At 37.0% G+C, this 27,152-nt stretch overlaps 1 protein-coding gene across 4 annotated transcripts in view; it reads left to right on the forward strand.

Annotated features, from left to right (window-relative positions):
- The window catches only part of iqsec1b (IQ motif and Sec7 domain ArfGEF 1b), a 189,236-nt gene that overhangs the window by 102,855 nt on the left and 59,229 nt on the right, over positions 1 to 27,152 (forward strand). Inside the window, exon 1 of one of the 4 annotated variants that reach the window (XM_058791012.1) lies at positions 4,646 to 4,924. The exons of the other annotated variants lie outside the window; for them this stretch is intronic. Within the exon in view, the coding sequence (XP_058646995.1) occupies positions 4,902 to 4,924 (23 nt within the window). The 5' untranslated portion in view covers positions 4,646 to 4,901. Of the gene's footprint in view, positions 1 to 4,645; positions 4,925 to 27,152 lie in introns of those variants that run through there. 4 annotated transcript variants of the gene reach the window in all.

Raw genomic sequence — 27,152 nt, forward strand, 5'->3', positions numbered from 1 at the left:
GAAGACTGAGTGTGACTCTTAAGTGAGTCAGGGAGATGTGAGGCATGCAAATAGATCTCCCATATGTTTCACTCTCATTCCCTCTTTGAGATGATGAGGTGTCAGGTGTTCGGTGCCTTGTCGCCTATGAAAGAGAGACAACTCATGAGTATTTGCATGTGTGTCTGCCGATATATTACAGCGCATACAGGAAAGCTTTTGACATGCATATTTAAGTCAGAACGCCTCATGATGAGCTGATTTCCACTGTGAGGATGGATGTATGTTGTAATTATATATGTTACTTCCTCATTCCTCATGAACACTTCTGCCTCAGTTCTGCTGCATGGATGCTTCAGACTCAATTTTGACTCATTTCTGTCTCGATTCTGCTGCACAAAAATCTTTGCCTCAGTTTTGCGAAATTCAGAAGTGAAAAAATTTCAATTCATGAATGCGAATTTGAACTGAATTTGCAACAGTGTACAGGAAGTTGAATTGAAAGTTTTATTGTATTGACAGGAAGAGGAATTTAATAGAGGTAATGTGTTCTTCCATCTTGGTCTACAAAAGATAATTGTTCTATAGCAATATTAATTTGGTAGTATTTGTATACTATGAATAATACAAATGCTATTTATTTGTTTATGTATTTATATATTTTCATTTACATTTGAATTATTTCTATTGTAATTTTATTTTAATTGTCTTTTATTTTTATATTTTCTGTTTTCATTTAGATTTTACATTTTAGTAATTTTGTTATGCACCTTTGTCATTTTTATATATAGTTTGAATTAATTTTATTTCAGTTTTAGTTTCAGTAACTTAGTCCTTCAACTTTATTTTTTCTAGGAAATATTTCTAATTTTCCTTTTGTTTTAAGTTTACTTTTTCAGCTTATATTTAAATGATTTATGTTCTGTTTTATTTCATTATTTAAAAAAACATTTTAGTTGTTTTGTTTTAGTTACCATTAGCACAGATAGATGTTCTATCTATCATCTGTCCGTTGTTCCTCGCATTCAAATTTGAACTGCAGTTCTGCATCCTGTTTGCCACTGCACCACAATTCCAATGTAATTCCAATTCAGGAATTGGAATTTTAAAAGGATTCTCAATTCAATTCTGACAGCGCGTACCTCTTTCTTGAGCATCGCCACTTCAAGTTCACCTCATGAACACTTCTGCATCAGTTCTGCCTCATGAATATGTCTGCCTCGATTCTATCTCATGCACACTCCTGCCTCGTCTGCAAATCTCTCCAATGTATCAAGCCCCTGCCTCCCTCTGGTTTTCCACCCCTCAGCAAATCAATAAATCATTTCTCCGTAATAGATGTTCAGTTGTAAGTAATCTTTTCTCCCTCGGTGCTGTATTGTTAGCGAGTAGCTCAGGGCTAGCAGAGATTAGCCTGCATCAGCTCCTCAGACAAGAGCCTCAGAGAGCAGAGGCAGAACATCGCCGAAAGAGAATCTCAGCACAGCCCTCTCAGCCAAAGCTAATTTCTGATCACAAGTAGTTGAGTGAATAAGACTGGGGCTGTCCTCTTTGAAACCACCACACACACATACATGTAGACACTCGCAATTTCCAGCCATCCTCCAGGGGAGTGAATGAGTGCTATTTCCAGGAATCGAAGTGGGATCAGAGATAGAGCTCTTGTGTGATGTTTAGCTCCCTCTTTACTTCACCTCAGGATGTGTGTGTCTGTGTTTACCAAGTTTGCAGTATACGGCATGAATTGCAATGGTTTATTAGTCATCAAAGATGATGTTGCAAATTGTGCCAACATGTCACAAAGGAAATGTTATCTAGCTGGCATTTATTTTATTTTATTTTATTCATAGTTCGCAGTTTATAGTTTGCAGCTTGTTGCATTTCTTTCGGTAATGCAATAGATAAATATTAATGTATGATAATTTGAATTAATGTATTTTTAATATATATTATAATACATATTATGTGCACTACCGTTCAAACTTTGGAGTCAATAAGATTTTTTTAATGTTTTTGAAAGAAGCCTCTTGTGATCACCAAAAAATTCAAATTTAAAACAGTATATTGTTTGAATATATTTTAATATTTAATTTATACAATAAATATGTCATTTATGGCAAAGCTGAATTTTCAGCTGTCATCATTATTCCAGTCTTCAGAGGCACGTGATCATTTTAACATGTTAATTTTAGAAAACAGTTATGTTGCTTAATATTTTGGAAAGCGTGGCACATTTTAAATATTCTTTGATGAAGAAAGTTCAAAAGAACACCATTTATTTGAAAGAAATCTTTTATAACATTCTAAAGTGACGGATGTCACTTTTGACCAATTTAATGTTCGCAAAATAAAAGTATTAATTAAAAAGCATAATGAAAATAATTGCTCGACTACCATGCAAAACCAAATCCATTTTTCTGAGCTCTGACATATGTACATCGATTAAAAACATTTTGTTTCGAAAATGACAAATGTTTGAAGATTGTTTATAGCTGACACCTAGAGTTAGCAGCCCTCTAGTATTGTGTCTGAACAGACTGCCAATGCCCAATGCTTGCCCTTTTCACATCTCCTGCTACATGAATTACATGCAATGCATTCCTCTAAATGTCTTTGTGAAGCTCTCTGGTTGACCAGATTTTATTTTTTTTTTGTTTAGGTATTTGTGAATGGCTATTTTATAAGTGTGTATGGGTCTTTGAGATTAATATTGCATTAGTGTGTGAATTTAATGCACATGATTTTGATGTATCAGTATGTCAGCATCTCTTGACAGCGGCATCAAAGCTGTTGTCCCTGATGGATGCACCTCCAGCTTTCCTTCCCCGCCCCTGTCCATCATCTCCATACATGCATGCACACCGGTCCCACAAGTCTCTGCCTCGTGCCTGCCACCATGACTCCATAATGAGCGTGTTTGCGTGGGGATGTACAGCCTCATTACTTTGCTTTTTCCTATCCCTGAAAAGATGTGATCCCACAATGCAATGCTCCTTCGGGAGCTTAAATCAACATAACAAAGGGCCCAACCTTGTTATATCAGGGGTGGAGATGTTTCCAAAGCCCCTCTCCGTGTTGAGTGCTATGTCAGCTTGTGGAGGTATTAGGGTGTGTGGAAGCCGGTTAAGTCTCCTGGTGCATGTTGGGAATGTGTTTTATCTGTCAGGTATTGTTATGGTAACTGGTAATGTGCATGTGCCACGGCATTATTGATACCTTGTGACAGGTACATGCTGGAGGGTCCCAGCGGGAGAGGAGAGGTTGTCTGTTGAGACGTTCCAGAAAAAAAGGTAAAACTGGCAACGATTAATGTTGATGTGTGGGCAACCTGACATTTTTATATTAGTATTTTGGATCAGTAGTTGAAAAACATTTTATCACAGCCAGTGATTTTGTATTACAGATGTGGAACAACAATTAAAAATTTAATTTGGATCCAGAGATTTTATAAAATGATTGCAGAGCAACAGTTAAAAATGGCACCCAACAATTTTATATTAGGGACATTTTTTTTTTTAAATGTAGTTGGGTTAAGCGATTTTAGAGATGTAGACAAACAAACAAATAAATAGTATAAAATAAAATAATATAAAATAATAATGTAAAATAAATACGGCCCAGATCATTTAAATGAGGTTTAAGGTGCAGCAATTTAAAATCTAAAATGCCATCCAATAATTTTACGATAGGGACATAGAACAACTATTTAAAAATTCTAAATTGTAAAACTGGCCAAATGATTAAGTAAATAAAAAATAAAAAAAATGTTTTAATCGGGTCCAGCTATTTTATATTATGGACATGAAATTTCAGATTGGGCCCTGCGATTTTATATAAGAATTGTAGAACAATATAAAAATTTTACAATAAAAACTATTTTATATTAGGAAAGTCAACCAACAACTGAAAAATGAAAATCGAAGGCAGTACATTTATATTAGGAACGTAGAAAAAGAAAGAAAGAATCAGCAATTTTGTATTTGAGATGTACACCAACAATTAAAAATGAAAATCATGGCCAGCGATTTTATATTAGTAGACAGAAAATTTGAGGTATGTTATATAAAGGGCATGAATCAACTATTAAAAACTCTAAATTAGGCCAATTGTATATTAGAGACAGACCAGCAATTTAAAAAATATATATCAGGACCAGTGATTTTATATGAGGGACATAGATCAACAATTTAAAAAAAATTCACATCTGGCCCAGCAGTTTTATATTAGAGCTGTAGACCAACAATTAAAAACATTAATTGGGCCCAGCAGTTTTATAATAGAGATGAAGACCAACAATTAAAAACTTTAAATCACTGCCAGCGATTTTAGATTAAACACACAGACCAGTAATTAAAACATTTCTTAAATCAAGAGGAATCTTCCTCCCTCCCAGCATAATTAAGTCTTCAGCTTGTCTATTCACACAAGCTTTTGTTTGTTCTTAATGAATCCGTTTGTGTCATTAGGGATGATGCACGCTCCTGCTGATTGGTCCAGCCTTACAAACAGAACCTGTTACTATAGCAACCACTGAGCCAACTGGGTCTCTGGCTCACTGAACCATACTACAGTCCAGGGTTGGACAGATCAGAGGTAAACAAAAACAAATTGAGGGCAGAAAAAGTGCATTTCCAAATATGTAATTTTTGATACATCATACGAATGTGTCTGATCATAACTCTGAATCTCATATGAAACATTGATGATATGTACGTGTGTGTGTGTGTGTGTGTGTGTGTGTGTGTTTGAAATGCACATTACATCACACACTCCGTGCCGTGTGCCGCCCCGATGAGGCTAAGCTTGAATGAGCTGAGCACGCCTGCGAGTGTTTGAGAGGAGAGAGCTGTGTGTGTGTGTGTGTGTGAGACCGAAGCTTAGTTTGGCGCGCTCAAGAGACTAACACACAACACAGCATCTTCATGGCTTATCATCGCTACTACTTGTGAGTACATGGTTGAATTGTGCATGCGAATGTGTGTAATTGTGCCGAGACTCATTCGAGATTGGAAGAATATTGATATTTGCATTTGTTTTGATATGAAACAACAGATGTTATTAACCTCAGCATTGCATTCATGTGATGTCAAATCACTGAAGGAGAGCGCTTATGACAGCGAGTAGATCTTGTTATTCTGCCTGTATCTGCGGGGGTAAGACCCCGTTTTAATTTCATATATGACAACTTGACTGCTGCAGTTGCTTGATGCTTCATTTAACATTTTGAAAAGCCATCACATCATACGAGGAGCAAAACCTTGGGTCATGTGTTTGATTGTTAATGGACTCGTCGACTGTTTGAGACAGACACGTTCAGCATGTTCTGTGAGTTTGCCGCAGGCTGTGTCTCTAAGCCTAGGGCAGAGGGATAAGGTTGGCTCCGTACGCTGAGATATCTCGCGCACGCAGACTGAAAACAAAGTGGACAGTGTTTACGTAGCTCTGGTGATGTCACGCCAGGACTATTTTTGGAAACGGTATAAGACAGCAGTTTCAGTCCGTATTGAGCGTACTGCTGTTTGTCAGGCTGAATGAACACATGCCCTCTCTCTGGATTTCAAGATTTACTCTTATTTTTAAGTTTTTCTTTGGCACAAATATGGCCTTATAAGTTCTGAAGAAATGAATTGATATTTGTAGAAAAAAAAAATTACGTTGGTTGTTAATAATGTAAGTCATTTCAAATATTTTTAGTCATTTTAAACAGATTTCAAGGAGTAAAATATAATTTAACAAATAATTTAAATAATTATTGTGATACATTTTGCTTGAATACGTATTCATCTTTTACTGTTTAAATAATGTAATTTAAAATATGCTTGAATATTATTAATAAATACATAGCAGCCATTCATATATAGCAATAAAGATAGACAGATCAATCTATAGATAGACAGACAGACAGATACAGATTTAAGTATATATCTAACTGTCTGGCTGTCTGTCTCTATGCAAATTACTTTAATAGATAGATAGATAGATAGATAGATTGTGTGCCGATACGATATGTATTGCGATTTTTTTTTTTTTAAGATTTCAGTTGTACAAATATTGCGATTTGATATTGCTGTTGCGATTTTTATTTTTTGTTTTTAACTCTAGACCATGGGAAAAAGTTGAATGATACACTTAATATACAGACTATCACAATTAAAAAAAAAAACACACATCTTAGCAGCCATTTGACAGCGTGTTCCAGTTCCTGCCAATATCCAGCAACTTCGCACAGCCATTGAAGAGGAGTGGACCAACATTCCACAGGCCACAATCAACAACCTGATCAACTCTATGCGAAGGAGATGTGTTGCACTGCGTGAGGCAAATGGTGGTCACACCAGATACTGACCGGTTTTCGGACCCCCCGGACCCCCTCAATACAGTAAAACTGCACATTTTAGAGTGGCCTTTTATTGTGGCCAGCCTAAGGCACACCTGTGCAATAATCATGCTGTCTAATCAGCATCTTGATATGCCACACCTGTGAGGTGGATGGATTATCTCGGCAACGGAGAAGTGCTCACTAACACAGATTTAGACAGATTTGTGAACAATATTTGAGAGAAATAGGCCTTTTGTGTACATAGAAAAAGTTTTAGATCTTTGAGTTCAGCTCATGAAAAATGGGGGCAAAAACAAAAGTGTTGCGTTTATAATTTTGTTCAGTGTAGTTCCATTAATAAAATAAAATGAAGAGTCTGTGAAAGCTTTCTTTAACATCAAACTTAACTCGAAAGCCATTCTTTTAAATACTGGACTGCATTAAATAAAATATATAATATAATTAACCCATTAGCATTCCTAAGGTCTCTTTTTGAATGGGATTTGTAACAAAACAAAAGCAAATTTATTTCACAAAAATTAAGTTAAGACTGTTAAGAATATGATTAATACTGAATAAACAGCCTGTAAAGTAAGGCTATTAAATAGCAGTCCCAAACTAGTTTTTGTTAATACAATTAAGTTGGTTTGAGCCACCACAGTCATTTAAACATATACAAACTGACAAAAAGTGAAAATAACATGGTATTTTTGGGTTATGGAAACAACAGTTGCCATGGTAAATATACAATACTAACATGAACTGTTAATGAAACAGCTGTGGAAACTGCTCCTGAATATCATACCTTCATGCAAATCCTTCTAGCTAACACGCGCAGTACCAGTTATATGATTTATCGGTACTGTACTTTTGTTTCATGCGTTGCATGCTCGTAGTTTCTGCGCTTTAGTGAAGTGATATACAGCGTGGCGCCGCGTAGAAGAGTACGTGCTACGAACACGGTATAACATCTGACAAGACAGGATAGTTTGTTTTTCTGAGGTGAGAGACTTTTTATTCCATAACAAGTTACATTAAGCCTGTCAACATCTCATCTGACCGCAGATACTGAATCGGGACAGCGCGTTTTTCTCAGGCACTCTTTACTTAAACTGCATCTGACAGAAGTGTCAACAGCTTTCATGCACATCTTTTAAAATAAAAGTCTCATTATACATTAAGAAATAAAGTTTTTTGTTGTTGATGTCGTTTCTTTGGCCACGCACTCACCCACCAGGTGAGAAACACTGAAATACTCACCGATACAACACATCGCCCTCTGCTGAAATAAAAGAGGTAACTTTCCTCCACCTTGTATATAAGCAAGGACTAAAATAAAGTAATGTATTTAATATGAATTAATATCGATTCTGGTATAAATAAATTGATTTCAAAAACGTAAATAAAAAAATTGCGATTGGTGAATCGATTTTTTGTCCCATCCCTAATGGATAGATAGATAGATAGATAGATAGATAGACATTTAAGTATCTGTCTGTCCGTCTGTGTCTTTCTATGTAAATTATCTTCTTAACGATAGATAGAAGTCTGTCTGTGTCTATCTATCTATCTATCTATCTATCTATCTATCTATCTATCTATCGTGTCATAGATGTATACAGTAGATAGATAATGCAGTAATACAGGGCATTGTAAAGGCATGCGTTATAAACGAGGTAAACAATTTGCATTTTATATATTACTGTTCATGTGCTGTGTTTTCAAACGGTGATTTATCAAGTGAGTGAAGAGACGGTCAACAAGCCTCGTACTCAGCTGGGACATTGCATAAGCCAGTGGCCCATGTTTCCATCTGCTCCTGAGCTCTGTCTGCCTGCACATCTTCCACTGCCGCCCGCTGTGCCTCATCCCAGGGGGGAAGGGAGGGAGGAAAGGGAATTGGGACAGCCTTTCGCTGTCATGTGACCCTCCCTCAAGGTCACCCTGTACTAGCGTTACTCCTCCAGAGCAGACCGTGACTAATAACTCTTTCTTCCATCTCTCTTTCTCTCTCTGTTGGACAATTACAGATCATGCTCTTCAGAAATGCACAGTTTAAACTAGTACTACAGCCTATTTTTTTACGATTTGTGTGTGAATGTGATTTGAATGTGTTTTTAGAGCTCGATGGCAGCAGTCGTGTCAGTGACAGTAATGGGAGGTGGCGTGGTGCCATGCCTCGCAGGAGGAAGGCATTCACATTAGCCTGCCGGTGAGAGGCAGACTCCAGCACTGAGGTCAGACGAGCAGGATTCAGCGTGGTGGCAAAGCATTATTCTGTCACTCAGTGCACTGATGGGATTTGGGCTTCTAACCCGGTTTTGTGCGTGAACTCTTATCATAGGTGTGTCACATTTTTTGGATGAAGTGTCATAGGTTGTATGTGTATGTGTGTATACATACATAAGTATATATCATTTTATTACAGAAATATTTAAATACCTGAGTGTCTATTTACGCTAAGTACAAATAGCCAGGCTGTTGTGGCTCCAGTGGCATAAGTTATAAAGCACATAGCAGTGATATTTTGACTGATCGACCCAAGTTTGAATCCGCCTTTTGCCAAATTCGTTCTTCTCCCTTTTCACATCACATATCAGATCAGAAAGACATTTATTTTTAATAAAATGAAGATTATAATCGGTGTTTATCGGTTGGGGTTAGGGGTAGGTGTAGGGAAGGCATTATTGTCCCAATAAGACAGCATCCATTTTAATTTTAATAAAAACAATAATTTACACTCAATACATTATTAGGTTATTGCATGTTGTTTAATAACATACTACAATACTGAGGTGCACATATCTGCTACTTGCAGTAATTTAAATAGCATATAAATAATATTATTGCAAAGAAAATATCGCTAAGAAAATACTGCTATTTGCACTTAGTGTGCACTTAGATGCCTTTAAAAATTATTTATATCTGTGGAATAATACCCTCGATCCTAATATATGGTACAAATGCAATATGACATATTTAGATGTGTTGTTAATTATAACACAAACGTTAAATGCTCAGTTGTTTGGTAGAAGCCGTTATGTACTGTATGTGCAATCTTGAAGATGACAGCTCCTCTTAATAGTTAATTAATTAATCGTATGAATTAAACATAAATTTCATGTGTTTTTACACTCCTAATGATGCTCAAAATATTAGTTGCTTAGTGACATCTTTAGCGGCTTAATAAACTCTTAGGATCTTTGCCTGACAGAAAGCTCCACAAAAAGCTCCCCGCTATTTTCGGGTACTCAGTTCTTAACTACATTTTTAATGATGATTTTCCTTCCCAATCAGTGCAGAAAGTGCGAGAAGCTCATCTCCACCTGTATTGGTTTACTCAAAATCTGGTTGTTCAGATTTCATTGCAATTATATTCATTGTTTTTTTAAAGAGATATGGTTTATGTCTGCATTTACTGTGCCTCATGATCTGAAGTTTGTTTCTGTGTTATATTTGACAAATGGCTGCATTCTCCAGTAGCAGTCAGTAACTGCTGACACAGGTGAATGAATGCATGAAAGAACAAGTACCTGTCTTTGTATGTGACCTCATGATCAATGTTATCATCTTGAACTGGTTGCTGCTCATTGAATTTAATAGATTTAATTAAGAAATGGACTAGACCAACACCATGTAGATATCTCTGAAATTTGTTCAGGTAACCTTTATTCCTTTATTGATATGGAATAGTAGAGAGAAATCTCAGATATTTGGGAGAAGAGGTGTGGGGATGGGATTGGAAAATGACAGAAGGCGTGAAAGTGTGTGCTAACCGCTAAACCACAGCTTTACTCACCCTCATGTTTTTCAGATCCTTTTAAGAAGCATTAAAAACGGCAAATGTTGTTTTCTTCAGTTGGAATCAGAAAGTAGGTGCAGAAACAGAAAATTCAGCACCTTGATCTGAAAATCCCCATGACTGCTATCTTAAACCACAGGAAGTGAGACCAATAACCGGTTCATGTTCCCCAGTCCGGCCCTCAAAGGCGGATGATGAAAGCCCATTGGGTCTGACAGGGCTCTGCTGGTAGGGTCATGCTATGACCCTCAAAAATAGCCTACAGGATTTTCTTTGCTGAACTAAAGGCTCTGTGTCCCTAAGGATGTTTAGTGTTTATGTGAAACAACTAGGCAAGAGCGCCATGTCTGCTGTAAGAGAGATGAACACTTTGTTCTGGGTCTCAAATGGCCGTCTCAATCAGCAGTAGAAAGTGAACATGTTGCCATCTTACTCAAATTTTTTTGAACTGCTACTACAGCAGTACACTGTGTCAAGGGTGTATTGATACTGTAGCTATAGAGCTGTCAATACATAGAATTGTCTATTATTCAGTTATTTCTCTGTAGATGTTTTGAAAAGATTTATTTAGTGTTGTTTGCTAAGACATAACATATCCCTATCCCTACTGTCAATAAGAATTTTTTTTTTAACTTAATTTTGACTAAATTGCTTTATGTATACAGTAATAGACTATAATATATACAGTAATAGACTATTGCCAGTCAATTATAGACTAATTATTTACAAGTCATCATTTGTTATGCTATATATATATATATATATATATATATATATATATATATATATAAAAAGTAAAATATGTGCAAATTGAAATGTAGACTAAGTATGTGTGTTAGATAAATAAGTATTTATAAATAGTGTGTGTTCCACAATTATTGTCAGGTGTTCATGAGATGGATTGCCTGAGGGAAGAAACTGTTTCTGTGCCTGGTCGTTCTGGTGCTCAGACCTCTGTAGCATCGACCAGACGGCTGCGGTTCAAAGAGGGAGTGTGCTGGATGTGAGGGGTCCAGAGTAGGGGTCGACCGATTATCGGCCTGGCCGATTATCTGCGCCGATATTAAGCATTTTTATGATTATCGGTATCGGTCATTTTCAAAACCGATGTGCCGATATAATTATTTCTCACCACTCTGTGGCCTCGAGCAGTCTCCGCCCACCGCGCATCTGATTTGTTGGGAGTCACGAGTCAGACCAATCAACCAGGCACTCTCACACTGAAAGCGCTTGCTACAGTTTCAGTGATCATCACGCATCAGTTGTCTCTCAAAGGCAGCAGCAGACGTTGCTCAAGTTGCAATGAATCACAATCCACTACACTGAAGTTGCAAAACACCTCAATATTATCTATTTATGGTTTCGCGATGGGGAAAACACAGACGGAATCATGGAATCCAGTCATATAAAGGAATTTAATGTATAACGCGGAGTCACAGAGTTCGTCAAAGTTTGGATGAATTAATCAAAAGTAGGTCAGTACACTTAAATCGACTCGCGCTATGGACTAGTATCTGTAAATATTAAGCTGCAAAAAGACTTATTTAAATATGAATTCTGTATGTTCTGCGTGTCTCTGTATATGTGAATGGCACAGACACACACACACACACACACACACACTGAAGTGTGCGACGCTCGTGGTGTTTTCAGCATCTGCCGTCTCACTAAATGAGGACATAAATACATGACCAACATCCCCAGAACTGCTCTGAGAGTTGCTTCATGAGCATTTGACCGTTTCATTTGAGTAAAACGATCGTCATATCACATACATAGGCTATACAGAAACTTAAGAGGTCCTCATGGCAACCCGTCAAAATCTACTACTACTACTACTACAACAACAACTTTTGTTTAAAAGAATAATCACACAATACACTATTTATTCCATGTTTTAATTTTAATGGTAAACCCATTTGTTTGCCAAAAAATGGAGTTTAACTCTCATTTGAATAAAAGATAACTGAAATTAATGTTTTATGGCTTCATTTGCACTGCACTGTAAATTAAAACTAATCGAAATTACTGTCACATAGGCCAAGATTAAGATACTGTCACACAGGCCAAGATTATGACGACATAAATTGTGACATTTCAATAGGCTATTGAACCAAGTGTGCCTATAACAGGCTATTAGTGTTATAGTTTAATTAAAATAGTTGCAGTCTTCTTCACAACTTCTACAATGGAGCTATGAAGACAATTAAATTATTTACACTTTTATATTATAATTATGAGAGGTTATGCTATTCCACATACATTTCTAACATGTAAATTATTGAAGCCAAATACTTACATTTCCCCAAGCTGTTTAGCTGTAGTACAGTATTCATAGGCTTAGTCATGAAGCGTGCAGTGGCCCCACTTTTAACTCTCTCTTTATATTACCCTTATTGTAGATGGATGCATGGAGGATGACAAGAGTAAGAAGTGCAATCAACACCAGGGAAGGCAGTTTTTGTCAGAGCCCTTGTTATTCTTAATTTTGACATTAATTTTCATTTTTACATTAGACATAATATATCGGTTAAAAATATCGGTTATCGGGCCACTTGGTCTGTAATAATCGGTATCGGCATCGGCCCTGAAAAACACATATTGGTCGACCCCTAGTCCAGAGTGATTTTGCCAGCCCTTTTGCTCACTCTGGATGAGTACAGTTCTTGGAGAGTGGGGAGGGTTGTACCAATGATTCGCTCAGCAGTCCGGACTACCCTCTGTAGTCTTCTGAGGTCAGATTTGGTAGCTGAGCTGAACCAGACAGTTAATGAAGTGCAGAGGACGGATTCAGTGATGGTGGAGTAGAACTGTTTCAGCAGCTCCTGTGGCAGGTTGAACTTCCTCAGCTGCCGAAGGAAGTACAACCTCTGCTGGGCCTTTTTAACAATGGAGTCTATGTGAATGTCCCACTTCAGGTCCTGGGAGATGGTGGTGCCCAGGAACCTGAATGACGCCACTGCAGTCACAGTGCTGTTCATGATGGTGAGTGGGGGGAGTGCAGGGGGTTTCCCCTGAAGTCCAGGTTGTTAAGACTGCACCAGACATCCAGCTCCTTAACCTCCTTTTATATCCTAAATATTATATATTATATTTTTTAACCAATATTTGGTTAATATTGTCTGTATTTGTTAAATATGTTGTTTTAGACACAATATTAAACATCCAACAGGCAATTACATTTAAAAAATAACAGTACAGTTAAAATATTGGTGTTTATTTTATATTTATAGAAATTTTATTTATGATAAAGCATTTCAACCTTTCAACCTGTGTCATGCTTTTTAAATTCATATTATATATCTTTTTTTCAGATTATATATATTTGATAAAGGCACATTACCACCTATGCCATAGCAACTACCCAGAACACCCTAGTAGCCACATAGCAACAGGCTAACAGCCAATATGCTCCCATTTACTTCAGAAAATGTGGAAATGAAGTTGTCCCCTGCCATTAGGATTCAGTAATGTAGTGCCTGTACAGTGTCACTCAGATGTTTTTTGTGCTCACTTCCAACGCTCACAGCTCCATAGCCGTCAACAGGTTAACAGCACAAACCAGCATGCCTCTGCTGACATTTTATTCATCTTTCATCTTTATATGGAATTATTTAATTCGCTGACAACAAACAGCCACTTCAAAGCAAAGGTTGAACCCACCAAGCCATGCCTGTTTCATCTCAGTGTGAGGAGAGCACTCACAAAACAGTCGCATTAACCTCAAAAATAGCACCATCTCATTGGTTTCCACTTGCACTATAAGTATGTTCACTCTTTGTCTCTTTGAGTGCATAATTTGATCAGGGAATAGAGGAAAACGGTTCTCATATACAAGATGTTATCATTAGCAAGTTTCATAAATGCATATGATTCATAATAAAGAGTCGTTGATGAACTGATCTTAATGAAGCTGAGAGACCATAACTGTTTCATTAGTGTTGAGGGCCGCTACAGTTATCCATCCAACAAGCCATTTTTAGTTCAGATCTGGTATTATGGACCACATAATGAGTGAAGTTGATGAGTTTTAGTGTAATCTCTCTCCATCTCAGCCTGTGAAACCGAAATTACAATTCTTTGGTCTGTGATTGAATTAATTGGCTCTTAATCTCATGTGGTCGTTAAATACTTACACCATTAGACCTTGGTTAAATGTGTTTTAAGCGGTCTGGCCTGTTTCCAACGAGCTCAGATGGTACAGGTCCCTCGATGACATAGAATAAATACGCACAATGTTTTATCTGCAATATTGTGTTTAATGTGCTCACCATTGAAGTCCATTTAGTTTGCATGTGTTTTCCAACACCGGAAGGCAACCAGTCGTTTAATATGCTAAACTCACATCTGATCCTGTTCTACGCCCAGCTGTCCTCATTTACATATGCAGTCATTTGTTTCTGTGTAATTTGTATGTCTGTGCACCGGGTGATCTGTTCATATGTTCATAAGAGGATTGAGTTTAAGATGGTGTGTTTTGCCTTTGGCAGGAGTGCATAAAAAGAAATGCAAATGAGCGTGTGGTATATTAATGAGGGGATGGACTGCAAGGTTTGTGTCTTGGTCCACTAGATGGAGCACGGAGCTACGGTCACTTTTTCATGATGTGTGTGAAAAGCCTGAAGGGTGTGCAGTACTAGTAAACAAAGAACATCTTGCATATGCCGAAGGAATGCTCTTAGAATGGCAGAGTTACTGACAAAAAATAATTGGAGAATTTCACAAGATGGTGTGATTATCTTCAATAAAGATCAAGAAGTGGTTATTTTATTAACATATATGTCCAAAAAACACACAATGTTGAAAGTATATATTTTTGGGGTTTAATTCTATATTATAATTGGAATATAATAAAATAAAATAAAATATATATATCTTTCTTCCATTATTATATCTGCATATGTTTATTTTGCATACGTACAGTAGGCTATGTGTGTGTGTGTGTGTGTGTGTGTGTGTGTGTGCGTGTGTGTGTATATGATTTTGTTTTTTTGTAGGGGTGCTGATATCTTGCTTTTTATGTTGCACTAATGGATTAGAACAAACTGCAAATTTGCCCATTTAGATGTTTGAGAGAAATGAGACACGTCAAGAAGTGCCATTATGATCCACTTTAGGGCGTTTGGAACTACTGTATATAAATAGTTGTGAATTGATGTCATCCAGAGCTGGGTGTGAGTTTCGCACCCGTGTCTCTTTGTGCTTGAACGATTCTCACAGGGACTGTCCACAGGCAGCTATTGTTCCAGCTTTGAGAGTGAGGGAAAAAAGGGGCTTTCTGAAGACCTTTGAAAGGGAGTGATCACAATAATACCAGACTAAAAATAGACAAAGATATTCTGCTTTTCTGCCCTTCTTCATTTTTTTCACTAGAAACCTGACGAAGGTCATAAATACATATCCTGGTGCTCGTTTTAGCCCCAAACGGGCCACCAGTAGGTAATAATTCCCTCAGCTGTCACACCATTTTTCCTCAGCAGATTGGAGGACTTTAACATACTGCTATAAAAGACATTTTCAACATCAGCTGTATTGAATATACAGCACTTTTTGATGTTCTAGATGTTGTTTTATCCATCTTGCAGATGGATGTCCATAAGCAGTGTCTTTTTGGTTGATTTTTAAAAAGGGCCAATTTGAATATCAGCCATGTACATATTGGCTTCTCTCAAGCCTGCGGGCAATTGGCCGTCATAATTCATTGCCCTGGGTTGCAGACACCTTCTACAAAATAGCAGCACTGCAAGATATATCGAGATAAATTAGTCTATCTGCCAGAGCCCAGATAGAGCTCTTCACCGTGATAGCCATCTTTCAGAGAAGCGATATTGAGGCCACGAAAATACAACCTACCCTCATCATTTCAGCCTAGACCCCATCTGGCCCCACATGCCACGACAATAACTGCAATTACACACCCTCCTACCCATTTGAGGTGCCCAAGGCCTCTCGGGGGTCTTTAAGATGGCCTGCGAGCCGAAGCTCGACCGTATTTAGCACTTATTGGTTTCCGCCAATCAAACCGCAGGAGCGCAGATAATGCCACTTCAGGCGTTTTATCGGCAAAGCGTATCTCTGACGGGATCATCACCCCATTCGCCGGGGGAATTAAAAGAAGCCATACAGCACTGTCATGAAGGATGTTAACATTGTGAGGAGAAAAGAGGGAAGTAATGAAGTTAGCAGAGTGAGAGCAGACAAGATGGAGACTAGGAGTAAGTGCCAGTAACATGATCTCACATCGCCATGTTTTGCAGTATTTGTCAGTGCGGTGGGTTATTGACAACAAACAAACATTTTGTTGGAAAATCCAGTTTAAGCTGTTTTTTGGCACATGGTAGCTGATGTTTTGTTGGTCCACGCTGGGTATTAGCTAGTTGACTAGCTAGCATGTTCCAGAAACTGACTTAAGCTGATATATCTGCTGCTCCGAGATGGTCTACCAGCTAGAAACCATGTTCCAAAACACAACTACCAGCTTAAACTGGTTTTACCTGCAGGGAGGGCAGTGTTTTTTGGACTGATATAAAAGCATCTCCAAGCTTTTTTTAAATTTTTGTTATTTTTTCATTGGTACATATAATAACCCTGCTCTCTATTTCACTAGAAAATCTGTCTTTGAAGAGACATCAGGCCCCGGGAAGAACCATTACAATAGAGCAAATATAGTTATATAATCAGTTCTTATGTATATCAAAACAGTCCCTGGGACCGTGAAACCAACCTGTATTTACACAGCTGGTAGCTCTGTGTGAAATACTCACTGGTGTGATTTTTCTGTGAACGTTCATTTTTACTGTACCATATATGAGTTATGTAGCTATCCAACAAACACAAAGAAATGTAATATCCCTCTTTAGATAGTATTGAGGCGTATACTTGGCATAAAATGTCTAGATGACTTCTGAATTGCACACAATTGTTTTTTTCTGCTACCTCATACTGTATAAATTTGTAATTTTGCAGTATTTGTTGTTTTTAATTATTATTTGCTACCGTTTGTATATTACTACTTCTAAATCTGTAAGGCTGTTCTGAAGCCATCTAAGGTGTCATTTGAACTAATATTTGTCTGAATAATTTTAAAAGGTATATTCCACTATTGTTCACTATACTGTAAAAAAATAAGTGTAATTTTAACTGTAAAATTTTGTAAAAACGCTACAGACAAAAACTGTTAATAGGTTAACAGTAAGTTCCCGTACTATATACAGGGAAAAACGGTAAAAGATCTAACCAGACATTTCATGTAATGTTACAGTAAAATGCTGTTATTTGTACCGTTTTTAGAAGTAAAAAAGAACAAATCAATGTGGAATTTACAGTCAAAAACTGTAAACTGATATTCTAAGAATTCCCAGTGTGACACTCCACATTTGAAAGTATTTTGTTTAAATCATGTTTTTTAATAATTTTGTTATCAGTTATGTACACTTGGGCTTCATGTTACATCTTCTGTTGTTTAATGAAAGTTTATTGCATTATTTAAGTATCATGTGTGTTACTGTGAATGTGCACCTTCTATATATTAGTATATACTTCTGCTGGTGGCGAAGCTACTTGTGATGAGCTTTGATTCTTCATGTGGCTTTCTCTTTTACCACCTGCAGTACAAAACGGATTTTAATAGCAGTGTGCGTTGTTGAATTGACTGGTTTACATTCAAATTTTCTTGTTTGTAAATTACAGATTTATACTGTAAAATTTACAATTTTTGCCCGTAAATGTGTTTACAGTTTTTCTGTATTTTTTACAAAATTATTTTGGCAACCACAGCTGCCAAAATTATTTTGTAAAAACAAGAGAATTTTTTTTTACAATGTAGATACCACAGAAAATAGTGTTTAAACTTTTTAATCAGAGCTCAAACACTTCGTAATTTTAAGCTAATCATTAATATTTAAAAAGCACTGCAAATTGTAAAGTGCTCACATAATAGTTAATTTATGTTCCAAAAATTGGTATTTTTTTATTAATCCTTTTATTCCTTAAAACTGATTGAAGTGACAGTAAAGACTTTACATTGTTACCAAAAAATCTAATAAATGCTGTTCTTTTGAATTTTTATTCATCAAAGGATTATGAAAAAAGTATCATATCACGGTTCCACAACAGAAACAACTGTTTTAAACATTGATAATAATAATAATAAATGCTAATAATAAATTTCTGGAGTAAATTAAATTTTTTAAAAATCACAATATTTCTGTTTTAACTGTATTTTTGATCAAATATATGCAGCCAATTTTATGCATGCATTACATATATAGCCTTTAATTACAACAAATCTATCAGTTTGATATTTTCCCCTGGTTCCCATGGGTGTCATTCATGAATATGATGCATCGTAAAACTGGCATTCATATGGCTGTGCCTGAGGGCCATTAACTGGTGCTGAGTTCTCGCAGAGCCCTGGTTCATTAATAGCAGTGTGTGGCGTGTGCTTCCTCGGGTGCTGACCGCTGTCATTAGCACCAGAGAGCCGCGTGGCTCATTTACTGGGGACGTGGAGCACAGCTGGGTCCTGAAAACCCAACACCTGGTGTACAAGAAGGACTAATGGGCGGCTTTAGCCCAGTCTGCCCGCTCAAAAACACTTACACCTTCCCCCATTAAAGCTCTGTTTCTCATTGAAGAAACTGGAGTCTTCAAATTATATTTTTAGCCTAGTTTAGCGATTGACTATTAAAGAATGAGTGCTTTTTCTATTGTTCTCATTCTCTTACTTCTATATATAGTAAAAAAAAAAAAATGTATATAGTTTATAACTTTTTTTAAATGATCATGTAGCATTCAAAACGCCTTGGGAACGCCATTCAAAAGGGGAAGTAGGCGACAGTCATCTCAGCCAACCGGATGATGGATGTTTCCTCGTTTGTTTAGTGGGCAACACCAACCCCCAGCCCCCTCCTCGACAAAATGGGCCCCTAAAGTACCCACAGGACAAAAGAGCTGTTTGCTGGGACTCATTAATGAGGAAAAAGGACATGTGTGGCTCTCTTATGTTCATGGGTTTTAAACAAGTAAAAGGGAACATAAAATTAAATACAATTCCAAGTTAAATTGCAGAAAGGTGGAGTGTAGATGGTTTTTTAAAGTGAATTGACTGTCTGGGATGTGAGTACTAGTCATAAAACATTTGGATCAGCCAAGAACTAATGAATAATGAACCTATTTGGAAATGTTTTAAAGAGATTTTGTTCAATTTAACAATTTAAGGCCCCTGTTATCATAAAATTTGAAAAGGAAAAAATATATATATTTGTATATTTTATATTTTGCTGAATGATGTGCGTTTTTAGTGTTTGCCATGTGACTTTTTGTGCCTTGACAAACAAACAGTATGAATGCACAACTCTATAGAGCTCTGTTTGGCTGCTAGCGTCATTTAGCATTTCTCGCTTTACACTTAGACAAAGAAATCCCTGATCTGTTGTACCAATCTACAGCGAGAGGACTGTGTGTTGTTTGACTGCCAGGCTGTGGATGGATTGAAGAGAGTTTAGAGGGCGTGAGAGGGAGCAGAATGATTCGTCTGCATGCAGGGGCAGTATCTCGCATAATGACGAGCATCCCAAACACACACACACACACACACACACATACGAGTTTGTTGATATTCTGTAGAGAAATGAGCGCCTACAGGGTTTGGTAATTACTGGTCATGCTACCTTGAAATGGATTGAGTGAATTTGCTATCATGTGCTTAAATACGCCACTTTCAGTGCATTCAATTTCCACGAGACTGTGTTCACATCTCATTTGTTTCTCTGCATATTCAGCATATTTGAGCTTTTTGCAGTTTGTTTAAATAGTCATGGAGTGTGACAAATATTTAAATGTACAAATATTCCAAAAATTTGTTAAGGATAATTAGTTATCCTTTAAAATAAGTTATCCTTTTTAAAATTGTTTTTTAAACAATTAAAATATTGTTTAAAAATATTATTTGATTTTTGTTTTTTTTAATAATGTTTTTACATTTCTTTACCATTTTTAATTATCTAATTTTTCTGCAGTTCATTTAAATAGCCATGTACTGTGACACATATTTTTTAAATTTACAAATATGTACAAAACGTTATTGTTTAAAGGTGTTATTTAAATATTGTTTAAAATATTGTTTAATGTCTTTGACAACAAGATCAAATTTATGTTTGATCTTACGTTTGATATTTATGTAAGTAAAGGTGTATATTTTAGGTGCTGTAACTGGTCACAATCTTTCTTTCTTTCTTTCTTTCTTTCTTTCTTTCTTTCTTTCATTTCTTTCATTTCTTTCTTTCTTTGCATGTCACTTAAGAGTCCAGTAATGTGACATTAATTTACAAAAAGTCTCAATTATTAAAAACATAAAAAATATTTAAAACAAAATTAAGAAGTAAATTTATATATATATTTATATAAGTTTCCTTAAAGTAATACGAAAATTAACACTTGAGATTTCACGTCGGCTCCTCATTTTACTTTGCATTTAATGCAATTTAACTTGAAAAGCAATGGGGAAAAAAATCAGTGCCCTCACTGACTTACTTGGCCACACCCACTCTCCCACTCTCAGCCAATCAACATCATCTTAAGGCTTCCATTTAGCATTTTAATCGCTAGTGATTCCGTATCCCAGCAACGGGCATCAGCATATCAGAGTGGGGTTGTAAATCAGCCAGCTTGTGTTTGGTGAGCGTCGGTCCCTGCTGATCACCATGTGCTTCTAGTGATTAGCACTGCTCAACACACACATGGCTGGCAAAGGGAGCGCACCATCAGATAAAGCACAATTAATACGGGCCAGGCAGGGGGGCGTAGGGAGCTTTGTGGTTGCGGTGAAGCACGCTGGAGCAGGACTCTGTCATCAGCACTGACAGACAATGGAAGCAGCTGTAATTCAAAGCTGAACTTTTTCCTTTTTTATTCTTTTTGGACTGTTTTGGGCCTGTTGGATAAGTGCTAGGATATACAGATATCTTTCTCACACACTTTGTGTCACATCCCTGAAGCGGTGGAGAGTCGGACACATGGTGTGTGTGTGTGTATGTGTGTGTGTGACATCTTCATTGAGGGTGTGAGAGACATCACAAAGGGTGTTACTATTCGTGCTGGAAGGATTTACAGCCGCCGCTGAGGCCCTGTCGTACGTCGATCTACGGGACGTTTGGCATAGTCGCCGTCACTCAAACACCTCTGAGTCAGGTGTGATGGTGCAACCACGTGGATCTCAGCTGTTTTATGCAGGCTAGCAGGGATGCTAAATTACTAAACTTTCAGGAAAATGTTGAAGCTCAAGACTTTCTGTTTGGATTACTGGCAGTTTCTTTGCTTGCAGCCTCTCAATGGCTTCTATAAAAGGTAAGAGGTCTTTGTTCAGTATTGGCGTCTGTGTTGCTTTTATATAAATTTGACTTTACAAATGATTTAAGGTATTATCAGCTTATGATAATGTGCTTCTCTTTGTCACATTATGAGCAATTAATTTGTAATTAAAAATGCTTTTATTGTTGGAGCAGAGTCATTGTCTGCATGCATTGTATTGTTCTCCCTCAGTAACAGTTTTGAGATCAGCTGTATAAGCTGTTATTCAGTCAGTAAAGAGCCATGACTGACCTCAGTTCAGTGTGTCTTTGTGTTATTGTGAGTTGAGGGCTGAAAAGCTGAGGTTACAGCAAGTCAGGCTGATTTAACTCGAGCTCTATTGTGTTTCTGTGACCTGACAAGCGTTTCCATCACAGATCTGATCCTCTTTTGTGGGGCATGGTACCCAGCGGGCCCCTGCGCTTCGTCCTGTGACGGGTCACATGTGTGTGTGTGTTCTGTCCGGCACTCTATCATTGCTTGAAGATAGTCTTGCTTCTTGCATCCTGCAGAACTTTAAGCTTTGGTTTTAAGTTGACATGAAATTTTAAGCAGTTTCAGCAGTGTCCTTCAATGCAACATGATATATTTAATTGAAAAAATATTTTTAATTAAATTCTTGTATTATTACACTTGCTGTTTTTATGAACTAATATGAATTGAGAACTATATATTTGTTTATTTAACATGCATTTATTAACAATAGTGAATGATTGATTTAAATAAATTATATAATGTTATTAATTATTTGTTTGTAGTTTTATATTTAGTAGTTACATATTTAATGTTTTAGTTTTATTAAGTAGTTTATTATATATTATAGTATAGCGTAGTATACGTAAGGAATAATTTATAATGAGCCATTGAATTATTAGAAAATAATGCACACACCTCGGGTCAATTTTTCCACTTTTGTTACCACCCCTCAAGACATTGCTCAGATGTTGTATTTCAAAACATTTGTCAGGTTTATGTCCTTAAAACGCTTTTGTAAGTAGGATTAATTTCTCACGCATCTCATCCCATGTTGCTTCATTCTAAAATATCATTTTAGACTTGAGGTTTGAGCCATTTATCATTGAATGCAGTTATGACGTTATTAGAGAGAGAGAGAGGGAGAGAATAAGCATGTGAATTACCTGAGTCTGCACATCTCTCAACAGTGTTCGGCAGCAGCATCTCAACTAGTAGCCAAACTGTAAGTACATCTGTTTCAAAAACAGCAGAGTTATTATCTCACTAGTGAGAAATGTCATGTAGCTTTTAAGTTGCAAAACAATATTAGTGATAAAACCATCAGAGTAGCCCTGACATGTTTCTGTGCATGTGTATGTTTCAGGAATTTTGTGGCAAAAATATTAGTGACTTTTGTTGTGCGTTTCCCTTTAAATAACTGCATCGTTCGTCAACCAATCAGATTTAGACATTCACCGGCCCAGTATTATATTATATTATAAAGGTGGTCTATCACTGATGAGGAAGCTGTCATTGCTGAGACCTGCAGGCCTTGACGTTTATGGGTCTCCCATCTTCTTCCCCTCCTGTGACAACCATAAAAAAATAAATAAAAAATAAAAACGTATGGTGTTGTGCTTAACCTTTGCTGACTAAGGAATCCGAACATCTCTGACTTGAGCAGCGACTCAGGAAATCCCCTGTCAACTGTTTGTGCTGACCTTCTTGCCTAACTGTGTCCTTCAATTGACTATTATAATCAGTGGAAACTGCGTGGTTCACACAACGTGGCTTTTGTGCGCAATGTGCAATGCTGTCAATTTAGCACAATATACAGTGTCATTGGTGACTTTCAACCTCACATTTAAAAACAAAACTGAAGAAACAAAAGAGAAAAAATGATCAGAAACTGCATTTTACCCTGTCACCCGATTCTCTGGATGATTTGATGGGGAAAAAATACTGAAGGTGCCTCTAATAGCTGCATTAAAAGTATATTAAGAGGTGTTGGCCCTTTAAGGCTGGAACAAAACCTCATATGACTTCACGTACAGGTGATTCACTGATTAATATGATACAGTCATTACTGTTGCGAATTACACCAGTTTGTTCTCCATTGATTTCTACTGGCTTCAGTTCTCCTTTAGTTCTCTATTGTTACTGCATCTACAGTAGCATCTACAGAAACTACGTCTACTGTATGTCTGTGGTCTAGAAACATATTCTGTGCCATTTCAAACTATTGTAGCTTGCCACAAAGTGGGGACAAACACGTCATCCCTTCCAAATTCCAAATTAGCAGAGCAGATCATTAATATTCACCTCAGTTGTGGAGGTGGGCGTACACGTGCGAGGCTGGAATAATTTTTGAAGTCTGGACGCTGAAATAAAAAAGACCAAGAGTTGCTTTTTTCCCCTGCTGTGGTCATTTCTGAAAACAGACTTACCTTTTATGGAGCTTTTCACATGTAATTGTGGTGAAGCAGAAACAGGGCTTCTTTTCTGTTCATTCTTGCTCTTATATTTCATTTGTGTAAATAGGAGTGAACTGTATGTTCCCATTGCTTAACCGGCGAAAAATGATGCTAGCAGTGCCAAGGTCAAGATTGATTTCCAGTGGACACAAATACCGATAAGTCTTGAAAGACTATGTAAAGCAGATGATTGAATTGTTAAAATGTATTATAATTTATGAAAAAATATTTTATTTATTTTTACTCATTCATAGACTTTTCTATCTTTACTGATAAAAAATTTGTCCTTTTTTATTTTTATTTTTGTGTTTACACTCTTGTGTTGTGTAGTTGATTTGGACATTGTGTAAGCAGTCCTTTAGTCTGTGCCAGTGTTTAGGATTATGATGATGATGAATGACTTGAAATGACATAACTAAGTCTCAGGTTAGGCTAATGTGAAAGAGGTAATGTACAGTATCATCTTAATGTGGTTTCATTGCATTAATAACAGTGTAACCGTACATTATCCTGCATATTATGTGACTACTTACCAAATAAATATTGATTTGTCTTTTAATTATTTTAGTATGTCAGATGGAGACTACATAGTGAGATATTAAACTTGCACATTCATGTCATAAATAAAGCCGTAGTCATAAATTCATCCTCATAATGTGTTCCGCACTTCCGTTGAGATTATTGGCTAGTATTAAACTGCCAGCTTTAACAGCGATACAGCAGCCCCCCACTTTATGATGGACTTAAAGCTGGTTTGCTTGTGTGTTTGTGTGCTCTGTGCCTTGAATTGCAATGCTTTTGTACAAATTGCATTTTGTTCAGTCTTTCGCTGCCAAGAAGCTGGAGGCTACAGAAAAAAACCCATGTGTGTGCCAGTGTGTATGTGTTTCTTTCTGTCCAGACATATGTGTGTGAATGTGTTGGAGAGTAATTAGAGAAAGGGAGGATGTTTTTTTGTAGGATGTGGCAGTCTTCAGGGAAGTATTCTGATGTCAGTAACAGAAACAACAAAACAAGGCTGCTTTAGAAAGGTGATGGTAATTATTCCTATCCTTTTGAAAAGGGTTTCTGTTTTCAGCAGCATGTGAAATGTCAGGCAAGTTGGCATGGAAAGCAAGCAGATTTAAATTTTTCATTTGTGAATTTGCTTTCGTAATATTTTGTTGGAAAAACGAACACTAGACTTCCCGTAAGATTACTGTGGTGCAATTTAAAGGTTATAACTTTGGTCTTAGAATTTGCCTTATATAATCAAAACTGAATACTTTTATTCAGCTGGAATCCATTAAATTGATCAAAAGTGACAGTAAAGACATTTATTATGTTGCAAATGATTTCTGTTTCAAATACATTTTTTTGAACTTTGTTCATCTAAGAATCCTGAAAGGTTTCCCACTTCCATAAAAATACTAAGCGGTTTTCAACATTGATAATAACCCTAACTTTTGAACAGTAGTGTACATAAGTACTTTTTGGATAGTTTTCCTTGTACATTTTAAGTTGGCTTCACAACAAACCCTGTTTTATAAAAAAAAAAAAAAAAAACAGTAAAATGTTTTAATATTCACCTTCCCTTTAAATTACAGTGGACAGTTTAACCCGAAGTTTGTGGAATAGTTTCAAAACCAGTGAGGAGGTGAACAGAGCCAAACAAAAACAAATGTTATCATCTAAAATCGATCTCACTTTATATTTCACTCATCTGTAAAAGCCAGCCTAAAGTTCATTTTAAAAGGTTCCTGACTAGTTTGATTTCCATGTTCTTTTACTGGCTCCCATCCAGTTTTTCTTCTTCATGGCTTTTCCTCACATGCTTTCCCATGTGTATTCCAGTGTTGGTGTGCAAGGCTTTAAGTTACAGTTTTTCAGAGTAATCCATTTCCATGGAGCGTGCCAAGCCTTTACTCCAATGACAGGCTTTGATTATGATCTCATAGCCTCCTCCAGCACTGTTCTTCAGGACAACTCTGGCCTCCCTCAGCTCAACAGCATCAGCGTTTTTACATTCAAATTCCATTACGACACTCATTTGATGTTATTGAGACTAATTAACTACATCCACAAGTCATATTTGAGAGTATAAAAATTGGTCAGACCCTCCCTGGCCTCCTCAGGGAGACGTGTCACACTTGGCGTAAGTGTTGGCCGAGCGGACCTGCCTTTTCCTTTTGGCACAGACCGGGATTTAACAACCTCCGAACCAAATAAAACGCGCTGCGAGCAGCTGACAGTGCATCTGCTTGAGAAGAACGAGTACATCCGGATGTGTCTCTGATGTACATACATAGCATGCTCCGTTCCTTGGCTAGCATGGGAACCTCTGATAGCTGCTAGACGACTTCTCCCAGAGGGGAACGTTTGGGTATGGCTGCATAAACAAAGCTAAAGATGCCTATACTTCAGAGGCAGCAACAACTGCTGTAACTTGAACTGGGGGGGGATGAATGAATTAGTGATTTTTTTTTTTTTTTTTCCTCACTCGTGAGCACTTCAAGTGTAGCACTCCGTTTGTGGTTGAGAGAAGGGAAAGAGGAAGGAGCGGCTAGTCTGGATGATTGGAGTTGAGTTGAGTCAAGCAGCACATGCTGAGCTCCACTGTATTTTCTTCTCCTCCTCTTTGGATCTATACCACATTGTTTCGAAGACCCTCATTGAGCAGCCAGGCAGGAAATGCCCCCATGTTGAATCTGATGTGGAAATACTGCATTTCAGTGCGGACGATAAGGTAGGAGATCTTTAAACCAGGCAAAAATACGTTTTTGACGTTCTCTAGCGAAACACCTGTTCTGTCCATTCACACATGATGGTTTGACACTGTTAGACAGTTTAGGGCAGGACAAATCAGGTTAGGCTGAGATGTGGTCACATTATTTTATAGATATAGATACTTCATATAAAAAGTTATTATTTCCACGTTTTGTCATTACAGTAAACTTTTATAGTGTTTTCTTCTATGTAACAAAAGTACTCACCAAGAGTAATGCGTAGTTAATGCGTATTAGCTTGAAAAATAAACATCTCACAAAGAATCATTTTATTACATACAGCTTTTGGACTTTAACCCTCTGGGGGTTTGGGGGCACTTGAGATGCCCTGACATTTGTGTTTTTTTCAATATCTTAAAAACATATTAATAGCTAAAATCTGATTACACTTTAATTAGCACAAACTGGGCTACAATAATATGTGACAACATTTATGCATGGTTAGTGAAAAACTAAAAACTAAAAGTCACTAAGGCCCTAAAACGCATACAGAACATGGCTTAATTCGT

The sequence above is a fragment of the Onychostoma macrolepis genome, chromosome 11 (assembly GCF_012432095.1).
Source record: "Onychostoma macrolepis isolate SWU-2019 chromosome 11, ASM1243209v1, whole genome shotgun sequence".
Taxonomy (NCBI): Eukaryota; Metazoa; Chordata; class Actinopteri; order Cypriniformes; family Cyprinidae; genus Onychostoma; species Onychostoma macrolepis.